At 39.7% G+C, this 17561-nt stretch overlaps 1 protein-coding gene across 6 annotated transcripts in view; it reads right to left on the reverse strand.

The window, feature by feature from the left end:
* The window catches only part of DDR2 (discoidin domain receptor tyrosine kinase 2), a 253306-nt gene that overhangs the window by 210226 nt on the left and 25519 nt on the right, over positions 1-17561 (reverse strand). The window contains exon 1 of one of the 6 annotated variants that reach the window (XM_072648775.1): positions 9625-9748. The exons of the other annotated variants lie outside the window; for them this stretch is intronic. Within the exon in view, the coding sequence (XP_072504876.1) occupies positions 9625-9636 (12 nt within the window). The 5' untranslated portion in view covers positions 9637-9748. Of the gene's footprint in view, positions 1-9624; positions 9749-17561 lie in introns of those variants that run through there. 6 annotated transcript variants of the gene reach the window in all.

A 17561-nucleotide genomic window follows, 5' to 3' on the forward strand; every position in this document is an offset into this window, starting at 1 on the left:
TGTCCTTCCAAATGGAGAATCCATCTTCTTTCCCACCCACTGGAACCACAGCTGACATCACATTTCCTACTGAGAGGGAATAAGTAATGTTGTTTTGCATATAAAGGACCACCCACTACTACGATTACAATCATAGATTTTGAATTTAAAGGGACTTTGGAGGTCTTCTGGTCCAATCTCCTCATTTTATTGGCAAGGAAAGTGAGATCCAAAGAAGTCAAAGAGATAGTGTCAGAGCCAAGATTTGAACTCCTTTATTCTTAATCATTATTTATTGTTGCTCTTAATTATTATCATTCTCATTGATTTTATCACTCAGCATATTCATTGGGTGTCAACAATGTGTAGGTGAGGAGGATAAGAAAGAAAAGTCTCTGATGTTCAAAAATTATCATCTAGGTAGGGAGATTATAGAAAAAATAAATTTATATTTGCATATGGATATATGATTTACAAAGTTTTACGCCTATAAACCTTACAACAAGTCTATGAAGCAGACGTTTTCTTTCTATTTTTTGATGGGGGAGGATGAAAGGGATTTGAGTTTACCAGTCAAAATAAAATAAGAAAAAATGTGAAAAAACTGAAGCTAGAGCTGTAGACAGTAGCTACTGCAGGTAGAGGTTCCTGACCTGGGGCCATGAACTTGCTTTTAAAAAAAATGTTCTGATGGATTATAAATTTTTCCCACTAGATAGTGAACTCTTTCAAAGAAGAGGATGATTTTTGCCTCTTTTTGTATCCCTAGTACTTAGCACAGTGACTGTCACATAGTAGACACTTATAAAAGTTTATTGATTGATTTTATATAATTGGTTTCCTTTGTAATCCTATGCATTTTATTCATTTAAAAACATTCTGAGAAAGGGTTCTCTGAACTGATTTCACTAAATTGCCAGAAGGGTCCTTGAAACTCAAAAAAAAAGTTATAAACCTCTCCTTTATGGACTTGTGATTTCATACATGTAGGTGTTCATAGGATCATTGACTAAGGTTTTTAAAGGACTTTAGAGGTCAGCTAGTCCAAACTCCTTATTTTCAGGTGAGGAAACTGAGGCACAGACTTGCCCAAGATTATTCGGGTGTTAATTGGCAGAACTAGAATTTAACTCCAAATCTGGTACATTTTCTACTACATGGAAGCTAATTAATAATAATAACCATATATTAATAGTTTACATAATGTATTACTTACAGTTTCTTAGACAAATTATTACTTGTTATAAGTAATTTGTTATTATTATATCATTCTAGTTCCAGATCTATGATCCTGTAGTAGGATCTAACAAAGCAGTAGCATTAGGCAGGGAAAACCACTGAAGATAATGAAGCAAGCGAAAATACTGAATCCAAACCAAGCAAGGTACAGTAAGAATATGAATGGCTCACATCTATAAAATGAGTTAAGATTTATATAGTATTTTGCATATATTATCTCATTGGATGCCAAAACCTCCCTATAACGTAGGTGCTACTAGTATCCCCATTTCACAGATGGGGAAACTGAAGCTCAGAGAGGTTAAGCCACTTTGCTCATAGTTAGTAAAACAATGAGGGTCCTCCTGCCTCTGTGCCTCCATGCTTTATCCACTAACCCATGGTGCTTCTCCACAATAATGGCCTTGAGTTTTGACAGGCTGCTAGATTTTATATGGAGCATTCAGTCAGCCCTAAGCCTAGACCACAAGTTATATCACAATTCTGAGCCTTTTAGACACTCAATAATTACTTGTTGAATTGAATTTAAATGAGTACCAAGGTCATTTTGAAGTCTAAGTTCCTGTGTCACTGTCAACAGCATATTCTTGACTCTTATTCTTCATAAAAATAAGGAGGAATTATTCTTAACCAAATTATTACACAATCTGAGAGTCCCCTAAGAATTATTTCCAGGTTGGGGTTCAATGGAGCTCTTCAGTAATTTCTCTTTTATCATCAATCATTGGTTGGCAAAGTTAAAACTGGAAGAGACCTTAGAAAGACTAGAAAGATATTCTAAGCCAACCACCCTCCTTTTATAGATGAAGAAAGTGAGAGCCCCCGCCAAGATATTAAATGACTTACCCAAGGTCACACTGGCAGAGCCAGAATTTGAAATCAGATCCTGTGACTGTCACTACACCACATTGCCTTCTAGTCATATCTATGACCTACTGTCAAAGTCCCTTGCTACGACTAAAGAGGTCTTCATAGAAGAATTACCTAAGCCAGGTAATATCAGAGAAAATAGGCGCATTTATTTGATGTGTTAAAGGGAAGGCATAAAAGATAAGGTCCTGTGACTTAACTGGAGACAACCAAGGGAGTAAAGAGACAGCAAGAGAAAGATAGAACAGCCCAATGAGCTCTTCACACTGGGGCCAGGATCACCTCTAAGTCAAGACCAAGGACAGACAGATATCCCTAGGGATCTCTCCAAAGAGTCTTAGATCCAATGGTCTTTAGGCCATAGTAGGGGGAGAAAATCCATGTTAGTACTGGGCTCTGGAAGCATCTTTGTTCCATGCCTCAGAGAGGCTCAAGAACTTAGGGAACATGGAAGTTCCCCTGCTTTACACAGAGGGGAAGGGTCTTGCTCAGGCATTGCTAATTGGTTTCTAAGCCCTAAAGTCACAGGGCAGGAGCACCCCTCAATTAGGAAACTAGAAATCTCGAGCCCCAAGGTTTCCAAACATGGAAATTCCATGTAGATCCATGCAGAGCAGGAATAAGGGGAAGGACCAACTGGAAAGAGGGAACATGGCTAAAGAACTGATCATCTGTTACTAGGCCAGAAAAGGCAGAGGTTTTCCCAGATGAGAGCTATTACTTAAACACTGATACTAACAGCTACTCTGGTGGGGTAGCTCCACTCCCACCATGATTACCTGCTCCCATGACTCCTGACCCTCCATACACTCGTTGCCACCAGCTATACACACACTTTTGTGTTTAGAAAGATAAGAGATGTGGGAATTAATTGTACATTTTAGAGGCTCCGCCAACAGGTCTCTGTTTCTCAGAGACCACCCTGTATATCAAAACCCTATGTTAAACTGCACATTTCACTTTCCAGGCAGATCCATTCCTAAAGGCTTTGTTCAAATCCCACCCTCTCTCTGACTACTCCAGGCCACAGTCATCTCCTCCTCCTCTGAAGTCTTGAATTTGCTTTAATAGCCAGCTCCACAATCTCACCAATATGAGAACTCCCTCCTGCAGATTATGCAGAACTTGTAGCTGATTCAGAGCAAGGTAGAATTTAATTATTCTCTACTTCTTCTAAAATGCTTCTAGACTATAAAAGTTCCTTGATGATAAGGAACTATCCTAAAGTATTTCCTCCAGTATTGGGCACACAGTTGGCACTTAATAAATGCCTGTTCTATTTTTATCCATAATTTTAAACTGTTTCATGTAAATTGGGCTTCTCTAAATTGAAATCTCTGAGACTAGTGGCAAGGGAAGGAACACCAGATTAGGAGACAGAGGATCTTGGTCTGAATTTAGCTCTTCTACTTACTACTCGTCTTTCTTTAGGTAACCCACTTATCTTCCCTGTGCCTCAGTTTCCTCCTATGTAAAATAGGAGGGTTAGACTAAATGACTTCTAAGATCCCTTCCAGGACCAGGTCCATGATCCTATGATATTATGTCCTATTTCATTATATTTTAGAAGAATGCTACTCCCTCCCAGATGCTCAATAAATGCTTGCTTTTCTCTTGTCGATTTATTGATTGATTGATCATGCCAGGAGATGATGTACATAAAGGACAGAAAGGACAAGGCAATCACACTTTTCATTCTTTTGTGCCTTCTGCTGCCTGTTAATCAGAGTTCAAAATCACCTCTAAGAATGAGACTTCTGAAACCTCCTTATCAACTCATTTCAGGGAATCAATAGAAAAGAAAGTGAATTCCAATGGAAGTCAAGACCCTAACGCAAGGTTCTTAAAACATCCAAGCAACCCTTCTTTACCCATTCCTATGGCAAGATTCCCTAATGCCCTATGATTGAATGAGATGAGATGAACATGACTGGAGTAGTCAGAAAGATTTGAACAAGACCTTTAGGGATGGGTAGCAGGAGCCAGGCTGTGGGGACCAGAAAGGGCATTCTAGAATGGTGAGAGGATATTCTGCATGGAGCAGAAATGACACACACTTAATCCAGAGCACTCTGGTTGACCTAAGCCAAGCCATACAAACACCAGACATATCTGGGACAAGAATGGTCCTTCTCTGCTAAATGGCAAGACAGCAATGTCATGGAAGTGTAGCTGGAAGAGAGATGATACACTAGGCCTGGAGAACTGTGACTAAAGATTAAATTAGCCATTTTAAAGACCACCCAGTCTGTCCTTGGACAGAATCCCTTATATGTACTTTAGCTTCCCTGGAATTCTATTTTCCCTTTTAAATAAACCCAAGAAAAGTCACTCACATGGTCTGGATTATATAATGACAAGGGGGAAAAGGGAAAGAGAACTGGTCCAAGAACCAGGCACCAAGATATAGTGAAAGCAAGAAGGGGCAAAGGGGAATATCATATAGGATAAGTTGGAACAGATCTAGAAACCCAAGGAATCCTACATGTTCAAGGAATAACATCAGCCAGGGATTAAGGGATATGGGAATTTTGGGAAATAGTAAAGGAGAGACTACTTGGTCCAAAGTCAAGAAAGAATTTCTGGAACCAGTTTCAAGGTAGAGGCCTGGGAAGCTGTCGCTATAAGCAAGGTCAACCACCATTGGCAGGGTATTTTGTAACCTTGGAATCATGCCCAATAGCCAACATACAGAAAGAGCCAGATCTGGCAATCCAGGTGAGTGGTAAACGTAGGAGAAGAAGGTCCAAGGAATATAATATTCTGATGATCCTCTCTGTCCTATGGGGGCATCATCTCCTAGTATCGTAAGTCCAAATATGGGCTTAGCACTGTGCTACACACTTATGAGAGGGTTCTAAATCTATGTCTTGGTTCTTGACTATTAGTTAATTTCATTCTAGTTGGAAAGAGAACAATAATAACAGCTTACATTATCAGATGCTTATAATTGAAGGACAGCTAAAGGATTGTGTTACATGAATGCAATGGAATATTATTGTGCTGTAAGAAATGATTAAAAATTATTGCCACAGAGAAGTATGGAAAGATTTATCCAAATTAATGCCAAGTGATGATTAGGTAAATGATATACAGAAGCAAATGTATCTAATACCCCAGTACTGAATAAACACAAAGATCCCAGCTACTGGGATAAGGATTAACTCCCTGACAAAAACAACTGAGAAAATTTGACAGCAGTATGGAAGAAATTAGGTAATTTAGATCATCATCTCACAACTTATAGAAAGATAAGTTTCAACTGGGAACATGACCTATATTAAAGAGGTCACATCAATTAGAGAAACACAGAAAAGTATGTATAGGAGAATAATTCATGACCAAATAAGGAACAGAGAGGATGACAGGAGATAACACTGTAAAATTTTGCTTACATAAAATTTAAAAGATTTGGCACAAACAAACCTTAAAGAGAAATAATGAACTAGGAAAAATTTTTGCCACAGGTTTCTCTGATAAAGGTCTCATTTCCAAGATATATAAGGAACTGATTCAAATTTGTAAGAAAAAGAGCCATTCTCAATTGACAAGTGGTCTAAGGATATGAAGGGGCAGTTTTCAAAGTAAGCAATCCAGACTATTTATAACTGTATGAAAAAATGTTGCATATCACTACTAGAAAAATACAAATTACAATTTTGAGATGCTACCTCATGTACCAGAGTAGCAAGGATGATTAAAAAAAAGAAAATGATCAATGTTGGAAGTGATCTAGGAAAACAGGTACACTGAGGCACTGTTGATAGAATTGTAAATGGTTCTAATGATTCTGGAAAATAATTTGGAATCATAAACAAAAAGTCACTAAGTGGTACATGCCCTTCAACCTAGCTATTTCACTGCTACCCCTAACCCTAAAAGAGAAAAATATCATTTACATACAAAAATATTTATAGTAATTTTTTGCGGTGGCAAAAAAAGAAAGGAAAATAAAGGGATCCATTAGTTGTGAAATGGCCAAATTAATTTCTGGTATTTGAATGGGATAGAGGACTAATGCACTGTAAGAAAGGAAGAAATTGGTGACTTGGAAAAGACACAAGAAGACTTACATGAACTGATGCAGAATGAAGTGAGAAAAACCAGAAGAACAATTTATACTACAACATCCATATTACAAAAATGAACAATTCTGAGAACTTTTATGAGCTGATGAAGAAGGAGGTGAGCAAAACTGAGAGAATAATTAATATGACAGCAACCATAACGTAAAACAAGTGACTTTGAAAGTTATAAGAACAATGATCAATATTATAACCATTCATGATTCCAGAGGGTCAGCGATAAACATTCTCTCTTGTTAATAATAATAATTATTATTATTTATATACCACCTACTATGTGCCAAGTAATTTACAAATGGTGTCTCCGTCGATCCTCACAACCCTGGGAGTTAGCTGCTCTGACTATCCCCATTTTTTTTTTTTTTTTACTGTTGAAGAAAGTGTGGTAAACAAAAGTTAAGTGACTTCCCAGGGGTCACACAGCATTAAGTGTCTGAGACCAAATTTGAAATCAGATTTTCCTGACTCCAGGCCCAGAACTCTGTCTACTGTGCCACCAGCTCCCTATCACAGAGATTTGACAGCTTGGGTGAAGAATGAGAGGAAGAGGCAGAGACAGAGGTCAAGTTCGAGATCAGCAGACATAGAGGTGGACATAGATATACAGAGATAAAAATAAAAAGAAATATTTGAATATAGTACAGTGATTGTGGGAAGAACTTTGCCTAACTATGTATAATTATCATCTAAAAATTATTTTTCTTTTCCTTTTTCCAATGGGGTGGAAATAGAAGGGAGAAAAAATATATTTGGTAATTTTTTTAGAAGAGAGGTGGGGTGGTGCCACAGATGTGAAATGTTACGTGTCCACCCTTTCCGATGAGGTTACTGTGTTACTAGTTTTATATAACAATTTGCTATAAGATCCCTCTCATAAAGTGGGAATAATCTGTAAATATTTGGAGTGTAGAAGCAAAACATACCAAAAAACTGAAAATGACAACAAAGTGAAGTAAGAAGAGCCCAAAAACCCAACATATACCATGATAATGGAAAGATCAACAACTAAATGAGAGACGGTGGATTCTGTGAAATTACAATGAACAAGCTTGGCCTCCAATCCGAGATGTGAGAAGATTCTTCCCCTGCTTCTTTTCAAAAGTGGGGAGGGGGGGTGAAATGCTGAATATAATGCAGATCTTTTTCCCTCACATTTTTGTTATTTTTTAAGGGATGGCTAGGGTTGAAGTGAGGAAGCACACATTGAGAAGTATAGGTAATATTAAAAACAAAAATGTAAAAAAATTATTTTTTTAAAAATAATACCACTTAGCACTTTGAAAATTCATATACATTCCCCACCTGGAACTTCAACCATCTTAGCGCTCCTTTGTTTTACACTTGAGGGAAAAGGCATTGAAAGGCTGAATGGTTTGCCCAAAGTCAGTCACAAAAATGGGCTTTAAACCCAGGTTTCTGGCTTCAAGCAAGTGCTCTTTCCACAGTACCCAGATGCCTCTCCACACAAGAAACCTTTAGAGAGCAGTTGAGTCCCTAACACTGGGACAGCCTAGAGGCATTCAGAGATGGGAGAGAACAGCATGGACTGGAGTGATGAAGTAAAGTTTCATGAATGACTTGGGCCCTGATGGGGTTGGATGGGATTCATTCAAGTTGAGAGAGAGCTAGAAGAAAGGGGAAGGTTAACTATGAGCACAGTCATGGAGGCAGAGGTAAGCAAGGTGTATCTGAGGAACAATGAAGCATTGGCCCTTCCAGAGAGGCAAACACGGGAATCAACAAATATTCCCTTCCCAATCCTGGCCTTGCCACCTTAGTTCCTCATTCTCCCTCACCCTACATATCCGATCAATTGCCAAAATACACCATTTCTACCCCTACCACACCTCTCATATATGGCCCATTCTTTTCACTCACACAGACGTCATCCTAATTCCAATCATCATCACTTCTTATGTAGACTATTTCAGTGACCTCCTAATTAATCTCCCTGCCTCAAAGATCTCCCCCCTCCCATCCATCCTCCACAAATTGCCAAGTGATTTTCCTGAATCATAGTTCTGACCACGTCATCTCTATGTATTCAAAATATTCCAATGTCTTCCTAGTACCTCTAGAATTCAACACTAATTTTTCTCCTTGGCATTTAACCTGGCCTCTTCCTATATTTCCAGCTTCATTATACATTGCTCACCCCCAAGCATTCCACAATCCAGCCAAAATAGAACTTTTCTGTTCTTCACACAGGATTCTCTATCTACCATCTCCATGTCTTTACATAACCCCTCCAAGCCTCAAATGCACTCATTCTGTACTCCTGGCTATTGGAATTCCTAGTTTCCTTCAAGAGTCAAGCCAAAGTGTCATGCTCTGCAGGGCTTCCCCCTACCCCCAGCCACTTGAACCTTTCCTCTATGGTTACTTCTTTTTTTTTGTTTGTTTTCACACACAGATTTCATTTCAATATTTTATTTGAGGAGAAAACGTGATATATATGTATACATAAACATATATGACATACATATTTGTTGCATATATAGGTATATATTATACATATGAAATGTGTGTTGTATATATATATATACATACTTATAATCATCTGTATGTGTGTTTGCATATAAAATAAATATTGTCTCCATTAAAATATTAAAATCTCTTCTTGAAGAGATAGTTTTTGGATCTTCAACCTCCACCATGGTGCCCGCCACATAGTACATGCTTAACACATGCTTGCTGATAAATCAGCAACCCCCCAGATAGCTGTCAATGATGCTGGAACCAGAGGTAGTTTCATATGGCCTCTCTTCTCCCCAAACTGGGGACTTGCCCAGAACTTTTCAAAGGCGCGGATAGGCTATGTGCCAGCTGATCTTGTACCTTTCATTGCTTCTCTAAATTTTACAAGTCTTAGGGGAAATGATCAGGACAGTGAGGCATGGTAGTGGTGAAGGATCGGCTTTCAAGGGTAGAATCTCTACCTTGCAATACTTTATTATTATTTTGAAAGGCAGCAAAATACATCAGAAAGAATCTTGATCTTAGAGACAAAAGAGCTGAATTTCAGTCCTGGCACCAGCCCTGTGTGACCCTATATATTATCACTGTTGTTATTGTTAGCATCCTTTTGGGGGGGGGGAAGATATCCCGAGAAGCACGAGCCTCAATTAAATGAAAAATAACAGTATTAGAGGCAGCTTTAAAAAAAAATCCCAAGTGCATCTCCAATCAAACCACTGGAAACTAATGTAGTAGAAAGAAGGCTTAATTGGGAGTTAGGAGCCCTCTGCTCTAATCCCAGCTCAGACATGTGGACTTTGGAAAAACCACTTCCCCTTTCCAGGAGGCCTCAAGTTTCCTCATCTGTCAAATGAGAGGGTTGGATTCAATCATCTTTAAGCTCCCGTTCAGCTCTGACAATTTATGGTCCCAAGACTGAAGTCATTTTCTTAGGGGATGATGGCAATGAGGATAGTAAGCGGAAGTGCAGTACCTTTTTTCTCATCCATCCAGCCCTTTTCTGAACTCCCAAGAGTCTATACGACAAAATTGGCAACGGAATTCTAGTGTTCTTTAATTGTTTCCTGAGAGTTCCTTCCCAGACAGATGTAAACCTCCTGAGGACAAAGACCATGTCTTAGAAATAACAGCTAACGTTTACTATTAACAAGAGCTAGCATTCGTCTAGCAGTTTAAGATTAAAGTGCTTTACATGGGTCAGTTCATTTGATCCTCTCCACCCTGTGCTACTATTCTTATTGCTGCTGTCATTTCCGTTGTGTCTGACTCTTTGTGACCCCCTTTGGGTTTTTCTTGGAAAACATATTGGAGTGATTTGACATTTCCTTCTCCAGGTGAGGAAACTGAGGCAAACAGGGCTGCGACTTGCCCAGGGTCACACAGCTGGTATGTGTCTGATGCCAGATTCAAACTCAGAAAGATGAATCTTCCCGACTCCAGGCCCAATGCTCCATTCACTATGCCACAAAGTGGCCATGTGCTGTTATTATCATCCCCATTTCACTGATGAAGAAACTGAGACTGAGACAGGTTAAGTCATTTACCCAGCGTCATATAGCTAGTCGGGATTGAAGCAGGATTGAACATAAATCTGCCTGTCTCCAAGTTCAGTGCTCTATCCACTACAAAGAACTGCCCTCTACTCATCTTTTTATCCCACATAGAAGCTAAAGCAGAACTGGGCAGGTAATCAGTGATCAGTACATCAACTAATATGTTCCCCAGTTTCTGCCATTCATCTAGCTCTGGAGGGTCCTGGGGTAAGAGATCTGTCTTTGCTTTTTAGTGTTGGTGTTGTTAGTACTAAAATAAAGAGCAAAATCTGCCTCGCCTAGATCTGAACACCAATCTGAGAGAGTGAAATACAAATTTAGAGAAAAAGTCATTTTTCACAGTCTCATTTTTCAAATATGATTTGTCTGATAGGCTTCATATGCCATCCCAGAGAAATATACTGCTGTATCCATCATTTGATGAATGATTATGATCGTGGTAGCTGGAAATAATGAAAAACTTAGGTATTTCAGTCTAAAAGAGAGTCAGGCAGGGGGAAAGGACCCAACAGGGAAAAGCTTGAAGGTGGTCCAAAAAAATCAGACTTTGAACGGAAGTCACCTGTCAGCTAGTCAATGTCATAACTAGAATTAATACTATGAAAACATCTTGCCAGGTCTCTCAAGGGATAGTTGGGGCAGATGAGTGGGTGGGGTGGAGCTAAAGAATAGTTATAACCAAGGTTTTACTATACATAAATTGTCAAATCCTCATAGATTTTAGTAAGGTTTAATATAATAAAACAACCCAATTTATAGTATTCAGCACCTAAAGTTGGGATGGAAAAAAGGAAGTGGAATTGTTTGGGCAAAAAATGCCCTTTCTATTTATCCATTCTGTTCTTTCCTTTTTCCTAATTCCAACCACTACAAGTTCTACAGGAATTCAGAGAAAGGAAAGGTCATTTTTGATGCAGAGGTGAAGGACCTAAGCAGGAGACGGGATCAGAGAGGAGGGAGAGGAAGAGAGGAGTGAGTGAGTGAGTATGGTAAAGAGGGGACAAAGAAAGGAAGAAGAAAGGACAGAGATAACCAGAGGTAGGGGAGAAAAAATGGGTAAAAATCTCATTCCAGGATAATTTCAGCCTTAAAAAAGGGTGTTTGAATGGCATTGCATGTCAACACCTATGCTTCTCACTCATTTAGCTCAAGCAAGCCCTGATGATGGAGTCAAAGCCCATTGATAACTGGAGGTCCTGTTCAATTTAATAATATTCAGTAGGCACCTATTAAGTTCAAAATACTGTGATACAAAAATGGAAAGGAACACAGATTCTGCCCTTAAGGAGTTTACAGGCTGATATAACCCATACTGTATGATCCACTGCCATTAAATAATACTAATGCCATCCAGTACATGCAATAGAATATATTCTTTTTTAACTTCCTTAATTTTAGAAATGAGAGTTCTCTCAGATTTACTAAAATAACTTATTTTTTAATTTACTAAGCATTCAAATTCCAACAAAATTTGCACAGAATATTGTATTATGCCTCACCACTTTGCAACTGTGTTACTTTTTTAAAAAATTAATTTTGCTTTCCTAAGTCATAGCAAGTAGTGGAATCTTTTATCAAGGGCCAGGTTCATTAGATTAACCACTTGGGAGGTGGATTAAGAGGAGATCCCTTCCTCTTATTCCCTGGAATACAAAGTGCTCCTCAAGCTACATTGTGAGCTACATTGATCAGCAAAGGAGATGAGGCAAACTCCATCACTTAGCAAAGACATCCTAAGAACCAGACCTCCTGTCTCTCATGACATGGAAGCCATGGTAGCTTTGAAGTCACCAAAGGTCAAGGAGATACAAAGTGACCCCATAAGGTCATCTGATGGCCCAATCCAAGGGACAGGGAATTACAAGACTGCCCCTTCCATTTCTATCCTGCCACGGATGGTGGTGAATTGTGAGGAGATGCAGGAGTAGCCCATACTCTCAGAGTATGCCTTGAGTAGTTCATGAATTTATCTTCCCCCAGTAATGGTCTTTCACATTTGGGGAAATAACTTGATTTCAAAGCTAAACTCTCCAGATATCCTCAAGACATAAAAGATCAGAAGTTCAGCTGGGATGTAGATAGTTAAGAAAGAAGGAATTGCATACTTTGGGGGAGTAGCGGGGAACAACCACTTGAATAGAAAGGAAATGAATTAGAATGAAGAAACAAGGGATGGGTAACAAAACAAAAAAGCCTTAGAGAGTTGAAATTACCTCCAGTCTAAATATTTCTAAAGAATACCAACTAAGCCATAATTTCTGGAGATCTATACAAATCCAAGGAAGTAGGTTGAGGAGAGTTGAAGTGCCCCATAATCATCAAGTCATTCTAGAGCTCAGTGACAGAGAAAAAAATGGGGCATCTAAGAAGAGGAACCTAGACCTGCTGCTGACTCTAGTGAGATGTTTAGAAGATAAAGTTTGGTACAATGAAAAGAATTTTGTATTTGGAAACAGAAGGTCTGTTTGAAATGAAGCTCTACTCCTTACTATTTGTGTCATCCTGGGAATGTCACTTCATCTCCCTGAGTCTCAGTTTCCCTATATGTAAAATAAGGTAGTTAGATTAAATGGTATCTAAGGACTCAAGTCTCTAAAACTATGACCCCATAAGAAGGTGTATGTCACAAATGTAACAGATATCCCTAAATCAAATGTGTTGCAGAGAAACCCAAGGATACCAAGGAAGAAAGAATGGGGTAAGTTCAGGGAGCAGGGCAGGGATGTGTTAGTAAATGTTTAACAACTAGCTCTTCAGGAAGGGACACACTGTCTCTGTCTCTCTGTCTCTTTCTCTCTCTCCAAATATTATATATGTACACACATATGTGTATATATATATATACATATACACTTGTAAATTTAATCCATATTATTAACATTTTCTCCATCATTTTCTTATGTCTAGCAGTCAATAAATCAATCCCTGATTTGTAGCAATTGCTGAGGTGTACATGCTCACGCTGAAAATTTCACAGTAAACACTCACAAGCTTGTATAAATTGACTCTCTCACGCTCCTGGAGCAATAGTAAAGATCTGATTACCAGGAGAAAGAGAAAGTAAAGGTGGACATTGAGATGTCATGCTCTTTACACAACTGATAGAGAGTTTCCATGGGCCCATCTCCAGAATGGTTCTAAGCAGCCCCAACTAGTTGCCACTCACATTGCCAACTGAGAGTTGTACCAGAAAAAGAGGTATCTATAAAGGATGTTGTCAGAAAGACTCAATCAAAGAGGAGGGGCAGTCATTTAGCAAGAGGCAGTGATGCTCAAAGAAGGACCTCTGTGCTCCTTGATATGCAATGTCAAAGGAACTAGTGAAAAGCTCCCAATCTGTTGCAGAGAATTTAAAGGAAGGCAAAAGCAAGAGTCATATAGGATGGTCAGTCCTGGACTGGTCACAGCCTGTATACCTAAAGGCAGTGTCCTCCATCAACAAGACCAGAGTTCGGCCTTGTCCACGTGGCACCAAGGGGAGCAGATCCAAGCAGGCTTCAGGGACAGAATCTCCAGCAACAGAACAGGTCCCTCAACCCACAGGCACCAAAGGTCAGTGAGAGGGTCTTTTAGGCTGAGAGCAGCTGAACTTAATCTCACACTGAATAGCAACCCTATCAGCCCTGCCCCACCCCCAGACGAAAACCCCTGAGGCTTGGGGGCAGCTCATTTGAATCTCAGCCTCCAAGTGCTGGCTGGGCAGAACTGGAGGTGAGGTGGTTGTGGAAACTCAGAAATCAAGTAACTGGCTGGGAAAATGCCCAAAAAAGGGGAAAAAAAATAAGACCATAGAAGGTTACTTTCTTGGGGAACAGGTGTCTCCCTCCACCCTTTCAGATGAGGAAGAACAAGGCATACTATTAGAGGAAGTCAAGACCTCTGCCTCCAAAGGGCACTTAAATTGGGCTCAGGCAATAGAAGACCTTAAAAAATAAGTTAGCAGCTTACTAAAGGAGAACCAAAAAAATGCTGAGGAAAATAACAGCTTTAAAAAGAGGTTAACTCAATTGGAAAAAGATGTCCAAAAAGCCAACGAAGAGAAGGAGGTTTCAAAAAGCAGAATTAACCAAATGGAGGAGAAGGTTCAAAAGCTCACTGAACAAAATAATTCGTTGAAAGAGAGAACTGAGTTCAGGGAAATGATTGAGTATGAGATAAACCAAGAAGTTAGTAAACAAAACCAAAAATTAGAAAAAATAGAACATAATGTGAAACAACTCATTTAAAACAATAATACCAGAGTTCTACCCAAGTACCAGTTCAGTGATGGTACTCAGTGAGCAAAAGTTGATTGAACATGTATTTCAGGAAATGGAAAGAGGCCATAGAGAAGCCAGTGTTTACAGGGGATGACATTATGAGTTAGCATGTACTTGTGGTGAATCCATTTTAGGATATGTATTTGCTTTCATTTTCATTTGCCTGTGAATTGTGTATTTCCAATCAGTATGAAATTTACCTTAAATCAAATTTCATAAACAAACTCAGTTGGGGGATGGGACAGGGATGCTGATTGATTGATCGATTGATAGAAAGATGGAAGAGAAGGAGTTTATGGGGCAAAAAAATCTGAGTTGTGGCAAGCAGGGGAAGAAGAGTGCATTATTCTTGCTAAGGAGGAGCTAAATTCAGTTATTTCTGAATTTAACTGTTGTCAGCACCTTCTAAATTTTGGCACCCTGAGGCAGAGTGCTGATTGCCTAACCCCAGTAATGTCCTTGCTTCAAGTAGTCATTTTTCTTGATAGAGAAGGACCTAAAAAACTTTAAAAGATGTTGATGGTGTCCCAACTCCATGATAAGGTCTAGTAAAATTCAATTCTGTATGGTCAGCTTTTTTTTAGTGACTTATTTGGTGTCAGAGGACCTAGGTTCAACTCTTGGCTCTATTATTTACTACTTGAATGACTTTGCCTCCTTCTAAAGACCCCATCCTTCTGTCCAGCCCCAATTAGGGTCACTAGGCTCTAAGGACCACTGGGTCTTATAATCTGCCCTGCTGTGCACTATTGAAATTCTTTTCATTATGTTTCATGCACATGTGTATATTGCATATTGGAAAGGGAAAGAAAAGGGGAAAGGAAGAAGGAAAAAAGGGGAAGGCTGCCTGTGCCCTCCAGATTGTCAGGTATTGAAATCTGCCCCATCTTTGACCCCCAAGGACCACTGAGCTTTGCCATCTGCCCCACAGCTGAACCCTCTTCAAACTGTTGTTTCCCTCGATTGGAACATGAATTCCTAGAGAGCAAAACCTATCTCTGTTTTCTTTTGTTCCCAGCATTCAGCACAGTGCTTGGCACGTAGCAACCATTTAATAAAAGCTTTTCCATTCCATTCCAAAGGATTTAGAATGAGAAGGGACTAGAGAGATTATTCTTAACCTGATTTCCTCTGTGAATTTAGATAGGAAAAAAATACATCTTAGTTTTCAATAACCTCTAAGTGAAACCTATCGTTTCATTTCATTATGATCTTTTAAAAGATTATGCTGAGAAGACATCCACATGCTTCATCAGACTGTCAAAGGGGTCAATGTCACAGCAAGGGTGAAAACCCTCTGATGGAGTCCAACTCCTTATTTTATAAGTAGGAAGATGAAGCCCAAAGGGGGAAGATGACAATGTCACATAAGTAAGGAATGGCGGCATGAAATCCATAGGAAAGCCCTCTGATTCCAAATATAATGGGGGTTTTGAACTTCCCTATTCCAAAAATTAGCAGAATAGAAAACCAACTCATAACCAAATACAACAAGAGGAGAACAGCTATATTGCTACAATAATCTTTCTTCTCTCAGCTCTTAGTATGGTATCTAACACATAGTAGGTGTTAATCAATGCTTGTTGATTGATCGATTTCTCTTGGTAGCCACTAACTTACATTACATGATATTTAGGTTGACTGATTTTGGGGGAAAAAATTATGAAGCCTTCATGGTACAAAAAATGTTTTGTCCCAGAAGGTAGGGAAATACTGTTTTGGGTGTTCAAAGTTCAAAGTTCAAAGTTGGTACCTGTTTGACCTAGAGTAAGCCAGGTTACCCTTGTGGACCTCTGTTGTCATCTGTAAAATGTAGGAGTGAGGCTAAATGGGATCCCCTCTCTAAGGTCCCTTCCAGAACTGAATTGTATGATCTGTCATTGCATCCAAGAATAATAATAATGTATAATTGTATAGCATATTAAAATCTGCAAAGGATTTCACATATATCATCTCCCTTGAGCTTCACTTCGATCCTATTAGGTAGGTACTGTAGGTATGTATTATTATCTATTTTACATATGAGGAAACTGAGGCAAAGGATAATTATGTGACTTGCCCAAGAGTCAAAGACAGGATTCAATCCCAGGTCTTGCTGATTCCAAGTCTGGCATGCTGTGTCCCAGTCCCTAAAAACTTAGATTCAGAACTTGAAAGAAGCTTGGAATGCTTCAAGTCCAGTATTGTCCTTTTACAAGTAAGGAAACTGAGGCTAAGGAAAGGATAAGCAACTACCTAGAGTCACACAGCTAGTAAGTATCCAAGGCAGGATTTGAACTCAGGTCATCCTAACTCTAAGTCTGGAGCCCTCTCCACTATGCCATGCTGATTTTATGAAAGCAGCATGGTACCACAGGACCAGCAATGGAATGGCTATCAGGACAGGCAACTGATAATCCTGGCTATGTCACTCTGTGACCTTGAACAAGTGGCTACACCTCTCTGGGTGTCGTGTCCCACACCTGCAAAATTCGGGTCAGCCTAAAGACTCTCTGCGGACCCCTCCAGGATCATCACTCTATGTTATTCAAAAAGGAAAAAGGAAAAAAGTTGGGAAAATGGTGCTGTACCCCCTGCTGGCTTGAACTGTGCCGAACTCTCCTCTCAAATGGCTGAGCTGACTGAGAACTCCAGCCAGTTGGAAAAATGTTCTTTTCCTTTGGATGAGACTCCTGAACATGAGCCAAGATTCAGAGATCCCAACAGAAAACAGTGGTGAGGAGGAGGGGGCCAGAAACAAAGACAGAGACACCAAAGCCTTATCTCCAAGAAAAAGAATAAGAAGCTTCCTCTTCGGTAAAATTGGAGGAGGAGATGTGCTTGGATAAGATGCTTTCTAGGGTCCCTGCCTCCTCTAAAACCCATGAAACTTTTGGAAAGATGGCCCTGGGCCGCCTCTAGCGCCCTGCCTGACTCGCTCCTCCCCATCCACTCTCCAAACTCCAGGCAGAGTTGTCTGGCCCGCTATTTGGGGGTGGGGTGGGGGGAAATCTACTCGAAAGAACCTCGCCTTCCCCACCCACCCAGAGCTGGACCCCAGACTCCTGCTCGGGGTCCCCAAAGAGGCTCCGCAATGAGCCTGTCCGGCCTGCCCCTAA

Source organism: Notamacropus eugenii, chromosome 2 (genome assembly GCF_028372415.1).
Source record: "Notamacropus eugenii isolate mMacEug1 chromosome 2, mMacEug1.pri_v2, whole genome shotgun sequence".
Lineage (NCBI taxonomy): Eukaryota > Metazoa > Chordata > Mammalia > Diprotodontia > Macropodidae > Notamacropus > Notamacropus eugenii.